Source organism: Prinia subflava, chromosome 5, assembly GCF_021018805.1.
Source record: "Prinia subflava isolate CZ2003 ecotype Zambia chromosome 5, Cam_Psub_1.2, whole genome shotgun sequence".
Classification (NCBI taxonomy): Eukaryota; Metazoa; Chordata; class Aves; order Passeriformes; family Cisticolidae; genus Prinia; species Prinia subflava.
Window position 1 is genome coordinate 40,561,779 of NC_086251.1, and position 11,358 is coordinate 40,573,136.

Consider the following 11,358-nt stretch of genomic DNA (forward strand, 5'->3'; position numbering starts at 1 on the left):
ATCCCTGCCCGGGTCCCCCCGCCAGGGTCCTCCCCCCCGCCCGAGGCAGGCTCTCCCCTCTCCGTTAACGCGATAAGCGCCGTCGCTCCACTTGCATCATTGTCATCCTTATTCACCATTAATTGCCCATAATTAACCAAGCTCCCGTTCATTAAATGCCTTTGCCGCCGCATTTCCTTCGTCCCATAACGCGTAATTAGCTGTATTTTAATTAGTCCTTGTCTCTGCCTCCCGCCCGACAGCTGCACCCATCCCAGCAGCTCCCCAGTGCCACAGTTAAGGTGGTGGGTGTCTTGCCACTTCATCATGGCCAGCCCAGGGTACCCCTGGCTCTTCCCGATCTCCTCTTTCACGTGGGGGCCGTTTTCCCTGACACTGGGCTCTCTGTCATCCCTTCTCCCAGCTCTTGCAGACTCATTGGGTTTTACAAACTTATTCCAAATGTACAGCACAGGGAACATCAGCACAAATGCATGAAGGTGCATCAAAGTGACAGCATAATCGAGATGCCAGCTAGTGGTTAACAAATGCTTTGTATGTGGAAAATATCAGTCTTTGGTTTATTCTAGAAACATGTATTCCTGCCCTCCCAGCCTGGCTTTTTCTTGGGAGGCCAGGAGGCCTTGCAGGGCCTGCCAGATCACTGCAGTTATTAGCAAAGGAGATTTTCTGAACCAGGAGTGCCCAAGTGGTTACTACCAGCTGGCCAGCTGGTTTGCTGAATCTGTGGGTTGGTTGGTCCCAGGTTAAATAATTGCCCTAACACAGGCATGGCAGGGACCTGCAAAAGGAGGAGGACTGGAATGAAATCTAAGGGATACCCTTAGAAAACCTGTGCTAAGATTGTTTGGGAAGAGGGAGGCCCCTGCATTCTTGTCCATCCCTTGCTAACCTATGCACATGTCCCTCTGCAAGAGGAAATGATCCTAAGATGAGAGTTTTCATTTCATCAGGAGCTGGCCCTGTGCTGTGCCATCACAGCCACACCAGCCTGGTCAGTCACTGTGTTCAGCCCCTGCTTGGCCTGGTACTTCCTGCGGGGCTGGCAGAGGGGGCACCCCTTTGTGGCTGACCTGGGATTCCTTCATCCCCTGCACACACTTGGAGGGGATCTCCCCGGGCTCAGGTTCCTGGGCAGCTCTTTTGCACAGCCCAGCCTGTTAACAACAGAACAGGACAGTAAAGCCTGTGCCCAGAGTTCAGCTCAGCATCCAGCAACCCAACACTGTCTCTCTTACAAAGACCATTCATTTCTTTGGGAGTATGGAAGTATTAATGGTGCCTCAGAGGGCAGGTCTAGGAGGATGCAAAGCCATCTGCTTTGTAAGACAACTCACTGCCCACACACAGAGTGCTTGGTTCTTTGGTTTCTCCTCAAAATGCTTCCAGTTCCTTTTCCAACCTCTGCCTAACAGAAACCAATTTTTTCTGCCCAGCCTATTTATACCCCTCAGTCTCTGGGGTGTTTTAATTCCCACCAGAGACTGGAGGCTTCTCCTTGAAGTGAAAAGTCTAAGCAGGCAAGAAGTAAAGGAGACCCAGGGGTGAGAGCAGGGATGCTGCTGGTACAACTCACCTACCTGGCTTCAGCAGATCTGTGTGGGCCTGGAGAGGACAGAGAGCACAGGGAAACCACAAAATCCAGCACAATGTATCTGTAGAGTGGTTTGGATATTGAGGTGACGGTGGCAGGGAGATGTATGAAGAGGAGTTGCCAGGAGGGCACAGAACTCAGTTAAGTTCTTCATCAAACACCTCTGAAGTGGCCAGAAGAGACTGAGCTGAAGGCATCAGCAGGAAGTGCCTCAAGGGTGTTCCTGTGAGGAAAAGCCTTGCAAGGGAAGAAGAGTTGTACCAGCCCTGAGGCACAATTGCCTTTACATGTGGCCAGCCAGGTTTGCATGTCAGTGCTGTACAGAGGATATTAAATTTAGGGAATTACTTTTAGATTAACCTGTTTAACAGCTTGTGGTCCATGTTGGAAACTGGGAACTGCCAAAGCAAAACGAGCACAGATGAACAACAGGGAGAGGAGTGAGAGCTGCTTTTTTTCTCACAGGCTAAAATTGACACATGAGAGCTTGCAAAAGCTTAAAATATGCTGAGACTGCAAGCATCACTGGCTTCATCTGGCAGGATTATGCCAAACTTTGAGGATGCAAAAGACCTGTAAGTCACAATCAAGAAGTTAGGGCCTCAGTGTTTCTTTGTTTGCATGGAGATGTGGGAGCCCTGCACAGCACGGCCGGAGGCGCTGCTGGGTGGCAGCGCTTTGATGGCATCCTGTGCTCAGGGAGACCAGAGGTAACCAGTCCAGTTCTAACATCAGGGCTTCATCAGCTACCATGCTACATCTCTGGGCCAATCCCCACATCACCTTTACAGTTACTTAAAAAAAAACATAGAATTTTGTTCCTGGCACATAAGGCTGCTTTCTGTTTTGTCTCCCTATAACTGTCCTCCTAAACCATCTTACTGCAGCTCTGGCTCCTAAAGCCTTAACAAACAAACCTTTGCCCTGTAAGGCTGGAAGACACAGGGAGCCCAGGGATGCTGATAACCCAGTGGTTTGTTGCTCCTGGGCTCTGTGGGACAGCTGTCTGTCTGCAAGGAGTACACAGACAGGGAAAGGATGAGGGATTTGGGAGCATTTGGGCCAGAACATGTTTTCTGTCTGTCCATGGTGGATGCTGCTGGCTTTGGGGCTGGGGTATGTTAGGGTCCCTTTACAAGGGCACCAGTCTCCCCCTACAGCGCCACACTGCAGTGCCTGGGGGACATGGGGTTCTGCAGATGCAGCTGACCTTGTCAGAGTGTTCACACATCTGCTGTGGCCAAGGAGGGCTGCCAGAAGCTAGAGGTATAAAAAAGCTACAACTGGGACCATACAGAGAGGGACAGGCAGACAGTGGTTGGTCCCTGTGAGAGGAAACGCGAGTGTTGGACACAAGCCCTGAAGCCAGGAACCCCTCTCTCCCCCTCAGAGCAGCAGTCCCCCACCCTGATCCTCATATCTCCACTGGGTGTGAGGGCCTGCTGGAAGTCTGTGCCACCTTGGGATCAGTGGGGTCGTAGTACTCTCCTGTCTGGCAGGGATAGGGAAAGGAGCTAGCATTTCTCTGGACATGTGATGGCTGCAACAGTCACAGGAACTTCATGAGCTAGGGCTCACTGGGCTCCTGTTACCTCCATGGAGCCCTGACAGCTAGAGATGCAGCTCCCAAACCTCTTGCGTAAGTGATGTTTCCCCTGCTCATCACGGCTGCAGTGGGACAGTCACATCCCTCCCAGAACCCACATTCTTGCTGTCCAACACCTCATGCCACAGGAGGAGCAGGGGACAAGGCCCAGGCAGCTGATGGAGGTGATGGAGGGAGAGAAGCAGCACAGGGGTCTGTGCAAGGCAGGTGTCTGGCCCTGCCACATCTGATGGGCAGAGCTGCCTGGAATATCTCAGTGGCAGGCAGCGGCCAAGGAGGTGACACCAGACACCAGAAACTCCTTGGAAAAGCCACTGTGTGTTAGTGTGTTTGAATTTGTTTTAATCCTAATCATCAGTCACAACCCCCTCACGTTACATTGATAAACTTATTTTTATTAATTAACATACTTGCATCTATGTAACTTCCTTTTTTAAACATTTAATACTACCAGGGTATTAAAAACAATACAGAAATCCTCACATACATCCTCAAGTGCTGCACATGGTTGTCCTTGGCCTCAGAGCAAAAAGCAGCCAGGCAGAAATGACACACAGTGACAGGGAAAGCCTGCGTGGAGCCGGCCACCACACGGTCCACACAGACTGAGTGATACAGGACGGGGAGCAGCGAGTTCCCCTCATCCATGAGGTAGTGAAGGAGGAACTTCATGGGCTGTTCTTGAGGCAAAGCCCATGTAGGGGGTGCTCCAGGATACTGTGCATGCCTGGAAATGGGATCCAAAAGGGATCCAGCAAGCTCCTGAAGGATATGCCCAGCTGCACAGGTACAACTCACACAATCCATTCCCTGCTACATGGTGGCAGTTGCAGGTTCACATCACCTCAACACTACCTCCAGCTTTCCCTGACAGGGATCTGCCCTGTCCCCATGTCCTTGTGCCAGCCTCAGGCAACACCAGAATTATGGCTTAGAGAGTCATAAGGTAAAACCTCATTCCAGGCAGCCCTGTCAGATGTGGGAAGGAGCCACCCTGGACCCCAATCCTTGCTATGTTGTGCTCCACCCTTGTTCCTCAGAGCAAGATAAACCACAGGTCCCATCATTTAAGGGTAACCTTGAAGCCTTTGCAGATCTTGCCCTCCAGTCTTTTATCTGAAGCTTTCAAGAATGACCCTTGATTTTGTTTTAACCCAGTGCCAGGAGTGCCCCACGAATACACAGGTGCCAACTCACCCCTAGAGTTTCCAGCTTTATGCACTGCTCCAGGATGAGGCTTGCATAGATCAGCATGGGATGTACTTGGCAGACAGCCCCAGACCCCCTGCAGCAGGGGTGGAAATGGGGACAGGAAGAGCCTCAGGAGAACTGCTTAAAGCATGGAAAACCAGGGGCTGTGGCTTCCCCCTAGACCTGGGCAGAGAGCTGGCTGAGCAGAGAAAGCAGCAAACAGCAGTCCCCAGAGCCAGCTCGATGAGGGTACCCTGAGGGTGTTCCCAGTAAGGAAAGGGGGCCCCAAGCCAGCCTGTCCCCATGTCAGGTGAATGACCCTTGGTGGGGTATTTCCTGAGTGGGCAGCCTGCCCCCCAGCGACCTAAACTTTGCATCAGCCAGGGAGGACAGGGCACTGAGCCAGACATTTGGACTGGGGTGAGAACAGGATGGGCATGGTGAACAGGGAGAGGTACCAGTCCCACAGTGAGGTGTGGAGAAGGGCAGCTGGCCCAAGGGTCTCCCAGTACCCAGCGGAACCCCAGCACATGGATAACCCCCAGCCCAGGGAGCAACCTGCTGGTTTCCCATCTCCAGCACCACACCAAGGGCAGTCCCTTGGTGCTGCAGGATTGGTGATGGGGACAAACCCTGGGTCACTGCCCTCCTCCCACCTGAGTAGGTGCCCATGGGGAAGTTCCTTGCTTTGCTGGAAAGCAGACAGGAGCTGCCAGCTCCCATGTCTGACCAGCTTTTATTAAGCGGGGCAAAGCTGGGATGTAGCTGTGAACACAAGAGGAGCCTGGTTCCCTTCTGTTCCCAACCAGAACAGCTTCCAAGCAAGCTCCCTGGCACGTGCCTGGGCTGCCCTGGCCAAAACTGGGACGGATGCAGCCCTACAGCCTTGCCTGCCCCAGATTTCCTTCCTCCCCAGCTGCAGAGCACTGGCAGGACAGAGAAGTTTTGCAGGTGCAGCCCTGTGAGCCATCTCCACTCACTCCCACATCACGCTGTCCTCCCCAGCCACTTCCAGCAGCACATGCACCAGCTCGGCTCCTCCTTGCCCCTAGAATGTCCTCAAACACCAACACACTGCTTGAGCTCCTCATCTTCAGCCCCAGGCTTGGTCACGAGTCCTTTTTTCCTTGCTGCCAACGGGGCAGATGGGGCAAGGGAGTCCTTGGTTCCAGGCTGTGTTCCACCAGGGCCAGCCAAGAGTACAGCCAGCTCTTCCGTGCTGGAGTCCTGCTCCCCACTGCGGCTTGGAGGGACACGACTCCACAAGTGCCCCGAGGGGACAAAGGCAGCTGGCTCAGACCCAGGTGGTGGGAGCGAGGCTGGGGGCAGGGCAGAGGCTACCTGCGCAGTGTGCCACATCTGCAAAGAGAGCAGGGCACAGGGTGAGCACTGCCAGCCTGGGAGGCCCCCCTGCTCTGCCCTGGAGCCCCTTCTTTGTGCCTGCCCCTCTGACACAGAACTGCAGGGGCAGGGACTGCAGGCAGCCTCTTCGTGGGGAGGAGTGAGGGGGGCTGGTGCTGGCTGAGCCCCCAACAGCAGGCTCCAGACAAAAGGGGGAAATGCTAGAGGAAAGTGCTAGCCACAGGTGTCACACCTCAAAAGTGCCCACAATGAGTCCAGCCTGTGCTGCTACAGCAAGGAGTGTGAGAACGTGAGATAAAGGACGGAAAGAGTAACCCAAACAACAATCAGTCAAGGACAGCAGTAAGGACACAGCTGGCAGCAAGATGAGGCTGAAGCTGGAAATTCATGGATCCATGGATCCACAGCATGGTCTGTGATGGCAACAGAGCTAAGCACTACCAAGTCACCCAGCCCATTCATCCTCGTTCTGCCCAACTTGGAGCTGCTGAGCCTGGAGACTACCAAGTACCTATGGAGTTTTCAGTAGAAGGCCTGTTTCCCCACAGCCACTGTTCCCTCCTGCTTTCTCCTATGTCTGCTCTGCACAAACCTTTCATTACTCATAGTGTCAGTAAAGATCTAAATGCTTAAAGAAGACACTCATTCCAAGATAATTAACCCAGAAGACACCACCCATACCTGTCCCTGCTCACTTACAGTTCACAGTCTTTCCGTCCCTTCTTGTCTTGTCTTCTCTTACCTCGGCCCTTGGACCTTCTCCTTCAAAAGGAAAGTACCACAAGAAGGGCTGATGTGTGGGAGATGAGACCCACAACCCCAGCCAGTAACAATGCCCCGATGTCACTTACCTTCCCAACCGCACCAGGTCCTGCCGGGGCCTGCAGAGTGGGAAAAATGACAGAGAGAAGCGATTATTGGGCAGTGCTGCGTGTTGAGCTGCAGGAGCTGCTCCACTGACATGCCCCAGAGCACAGCCCCATCTACCTGTTATCATTCACATTTAAAACAAACACAATATCTCTTCTCTTGACCTTGCCAACCCCTCAGTCAGGAGCTGATTGCCGTAGGCAGAGAAAAGACAGAGACAGTAAAGGAGCTGGTCAGCTTGGGTGACTACCCTGGGGATGTGACATTTGCCAGTGAGGCTGGGGAGGGCAAGCTGAGTCCTAGCTGCTCTCAGTGATGGCTTTCACACCTTGTTAAACAAGGTGCAACACCCTGAGTAACAAACGAGGAGGATTTGCTGCAAAGTCTCAGTAGTGTGTTCTCAGCCATGACATACCACCCCCACAGGGGCCATAGCCAGGACACCTGCCACACCTACATTACCTACAAAAGGGAGTGATGTACAGGTGTGGAAAGCGGATTAGGAAGAAGCCAAAAACTGCTGCAGAAGGCAGCCTGCACAAGTGCTCATAGGAGATCCCCTGGGAGTTCCCTAGGTAGGAAAACCACAAAAGGCTTAGGAAACTCCCTGCATGGGAAATAGCTGGAAGCAGGGAAGGAGGCAAGTAACACATCTGCTTCTTCCCACACCCCCTTCTGCATCTACTGACAGACATTCCAGGCAGAGACTGTGTGGAGCTGGGCCTTCTCCAGTACAGCTGCTCATAAAGCTGCAGGGGAATACCAAGTCGGGGATCCTCAGGAACTTCTTCCAGGCAAGGATCATGTCCAATGGCTGCTCAGCAGGACATTCATCCCCAATTTCTGCAATTCTAAATCACCCCTGGATCATGATGAAGAGTGATTACCAGGACCCCCATTCCCCCAGGGAATTCTGGACTCTCTATGGCATGGACCAGCTGCAGGACTAGCACTGGAGCTGCTCCCACAGCACTGCAGTCCTCAGACAGAGGGCCCATCCTGCCCAGGCTTTCACCACTTTTGGGACACAGTGAGCACCCCAAGGGGTTGATTAGGTGCCAGGAGTCTGTGGCAGGCTGGTGCTGCACATCCATTCCACGTTAGCACTGCGTATTCAGGCCAGGTTGGCACTGCACCTTTTAAACTTTCATTTGTTGGCTTGGATGTAAAACTCTGCTGTATCCCCAGGTCTGTATGGGGCAGCCTCCCTTAAATGGTGGCCCAAGACTCAGCTGTTGAGCTTTCTCTTTGTGCCACAGTCACACTCAGGCATGCCAATCCACGGAGCTCCCTGCTGAACCAGCACCTTGGACGCGCTGTCACCTACCAAACACCTGCCACAGAGCCACCAGCCTTGCTCCATTATCCACAGGCAGATCCTCTGGCTAAAGGAGCATATACCAGGTATGCCAAGCAGGGATGGGGAGTACAGCCCTGCAGGTGGTGCATGGTGCCTGACCTGTCTTCACAATGGCACACACCCCTCGTCTGGGAGGAGCAGTGCAGAGATGCGGTGCAGCCTGCAGCTGAACAAGGGCCACAAGCACCAGCAAACCCTAGTGCAAAGACAGCAAGAAGGGGTCCCAGCACAGCCAGGGTGCCCACAGGGCATCCCTGTTGCACACACAGGGTGAGCTGGCAGGGCTGCTCTTGCTGGAACTCAGGGGTCCCTACCTGCACTCGCACTGCTTGTGCTCGGTGAACACCATCTCCACATAGGGTGCCTCCCCGTTTGGCTTTATCTTCAGGAGCTGAAAGAAGAGCAAAGGTTACTTCTCAGGCAGTAGCAGGAGGGGGCTGGAAGGGCTCCTGCACCACTGCCTTGCCACCTCAGGCTCTTGGGAAGATGCATGTCTAACCTGTTCCTCGGGACCTCCAACAACAGAGACTCCACCTCCACACGTAGGCAGTACTGGCCAGGCCCAGCTGCCCCGGCAGCTGGGGAGGCTCTGCTAGTGCCACCCCATGTCTTCAGAGCTTTAATTTGTCCCATGGTCTTGGGATGTCCCAGCCTTAGAAAATATTTTTCAGTCTCTGCCTTTCTGGAGAGCTTTCATGTATATGATCCCTCTGCACACGTCCCTTATCTGACAGAAATATCCCATCCCAGTCATGTTTTTCAGACCTATCACATTGCTGCCGCCTCCTCCTGGATCAATTTCCTACAGCACTGGGCCAGAATTGACTGGAGTCAGTACCACAGTGCCTCCCCAGTCCAGGGGTACAGGATTCACCCTGTCACAGGTCACAGCCCAGCCTGAAGCTCAGGTTGAACATCCAAAGGCCTTACAGGGTGTGTTCATCATTGGTGTGATCCACACCAGCCCCTGCAGAAGTGTCTGGCATTTCCACCCTGGACACAGCAGCAAGATCCCTCCCATAGAGGGAGACCTGTGCTTGGGGAGCTGCCTCCTGTTCGCGCCAGGCTTTTGATCCGCCTCAGCCAAGAGCTTTTGGAAACTGCCATCCTGCCTTCCAACACACTTTCAACCTCAGAGAGACCAAAATCACTGGTGATTTATTGCAGGCATTCCCTAGTCCATCATCCACAGCAAAGCACAGCTTTTCCCTGGCCCCTGCAGCATCTGCAGGTTGATCTCTGTCAGCTCAGTGCAAGGACAACTGCTGCCTGGTTCGTGAGAAGAGTCGAGCAGCTCAGGATCTCCCACCCCACAGCTCACAGCTCACACAGAGGTGACTGAAAACACGGCTGGCTCAGCCCTACATGCCCACCATGCCCCGGCGTGGGGGCATTCGCTGTCAGCACCATCCCAAGCATCACCTGATACAGGAGAGCCTCACTCCTCCCTTCGACTCAAGGGCAGTACCTACTTTGTCCCAGCAGGCAGTCACGGGCAACTGGAACACCCCCAGCCCCACCACAGGACAGGAAAGGTCTGGAAAAATAACAGCAACGAGCAAGACAGACCACACAGAGAGAAGTCGGAGAGGGAGGGAGTGAGGCCAGTACCACCAGGGATGACACCTGACCTCAGGGGCAAGCCCAAAGAGCAGGCAGGGGAACCCTACTGGCTCGGCATGCATTTGAGCTGTTGTAAGTCCTCTCCCTTGCTAGCCACACTGCTACAGTTCTAGAGAACGCAAAGCTGCAAGTTCACCTTCCCGGCGCTTGGTGAGCTGCCCTCAGCTCTCGGGCACAGCCGCGGCCCCCAGCAGCAGCACGTACCTGCATGGTGACCGTGCTCGTCTCCACGGGGACGCAGCGGAGACCCTCGTCCCCACAACAGCCTCCACAGCGCTGCAGGGAGACGCAGGAGGGTCTGAAAATGTACTCCACCTCGTTGGGGAATTCGCTAATGACGTCCACCAGCTGCTCCAGAGGCCGGCAGAAACTACGATTCCAGATCTCCCGAAAAGTCAGGACTGCAAGAGACAGGGGCTGTAAGGAGGCGCCCAGAGAGGCAGAGCCCAGCCGTGCCGCTGCCGGGGCAGGTGCAGAAGCCGCGGGGGGGTGGTCCTGCAGCCAACACAGAGCACAGAGAAGCAAAGGACCACCTTGTGCCCCCAGTCAGTCCGTCACCATGCTGTGCACATCGCTGTGCAGGGGCTCACACAGCCACCCCACCAGGCTCTTTCTCCCTCTATCCGCCGGCTCCGTCTCCTGCCCGGGCACTCTGCTCACCCCCGACCTCCGCCGAAGGGGGTCCCCCGCCCCTGGCACCTCGCTCGGCCGGACACCGTGCCCCGCGGCTTTCCAGCAGGGAGAGCTGAAGCGGAGCGCTCTTACCGAGACCCCGCGTCCCGGCACCGGAGGGGCGGCAGTCCGGGGACTGCGCTGCGCTCCGGCCCGCGGCGGTGCCTGCTGCCCGAGGCGGGCCGGGGAAATCGGGTTGCTCCGAGCGTCCGCACAGCTCCCCGCTGCCTCCCCGGTTGTCACCAAGGGACTCCGGAGGTAGCACAGCCCCGGGTGGGACCCAGCGCGCCCCGGCCCTGCGCGAAGCCCTCCCTGGATTGCTGCCCCCTCCCAGCCGGGGCACCGGCGGCCGCCCACGACCAACTCACCGGGCGGCTCCGTGCTAGGGGTCCCCCGTTCCTCCGGGGCCTGCAGGGAGGGAAAAGAGAGCTCTGGAGGGGCAGCACGGGGCGACCCGCCGCCGCCCCCCGCCCAGCGTCGGGAGGAGCTGTCCCGGCCGTCGCGGCCACCCCGAGCAGCGGCACCGGGGACCTGGGCTGCCCCTGCTCCGACCCCCCTCCCGCCGCTCGGCTCTCACCGGGGCTGGCGGTGCCCCCAGCGTCCCGGCCACCAGCAACCGCAGGAAGGCGCCGAGCAGCAGCATCGCCGCTCCCGCCGCCCCGGTACAGGCTCGGCGCCGCAGCTACCGCCGTGCCGCCGCCGGCATGCCGCCCCGCCGCCGGGCCACCGGCCCCGCCGTGCCGCCTCCGCCGCCGCCGGGCCATGGGAGAGCGCCCCGCTCCGCCGCCGTATTTCACCGCCACCGCCCCGCCGCCGCCCCGCCCCGGCCCCGCCGCGGGGCGGGAGCAGGTGCCCGGCCCCGGGGACGGCCGGTGCTCCCGGGAGCGGCAGAGCCCCCTCCTCCAGCGCCCCCGCACCGCCTCCGGCCATTACTCCATCGGGCTGCCCCGGCGCTTCTATTCCCCTTCCCGTGCCCGGTGAATCCCCGGCCGGCGGGAACCACCGGGGCTGTGTTGGGCTTCTTGGCTCGCTGTTCTATCTGCCCCATGCCCATCCACCCATTCTGTGCCCATCTGACTC

General features: G+C 56.5%; 1 protein-coding gene across 2 annotated transcripts; it reads right to left on the reverse strand.

Moving 5' to 3' along the window:
• Positions 1 to 3,512: 3,512 nt before the first annotated feature.
• PGF (placental growth factor) lies at positions 3,513 to 11,083 on the reverse strand. 2 transcript variants are annotated; one of them, XM_063399002.1, is made up of 7 exons: positions 10,856 to 11,083; positions 10,647 to 10,686; positions 9,811 to 10,007; positions 8,298 to 8,374; positions 6,605 to 6,634; positions 6,496 to 6,515; positions 3,513 to 5,750 (listed from the first exon to the last, which is right to left on the reverse strand). In XM_063399002.1, exons 1-7 carry the CDS (start codon positions 10,919 to 10,921, stop codon positions 5,686 to 5,688), a joined length of 495 nt encoding a protein of 164 aa, XP_063255072.1. In that variant the 5' UTR covers positions 10,922 to 11,083; the 3' UTR covers positions 3,513 to 5,685. The 2 variants fall into 2 exon arrangements, with proteins under 2 accessions (XP_063255072.1, XP_063255071.1); XM_063399001.1 differs by having other exon boundaries at positions 3,514 to 5,750; positions 6,453 to 6,515; positions 10,856 to 11,079.
• Positions 11,084 to 11,358: the final 275 nt, after the last annotated feature.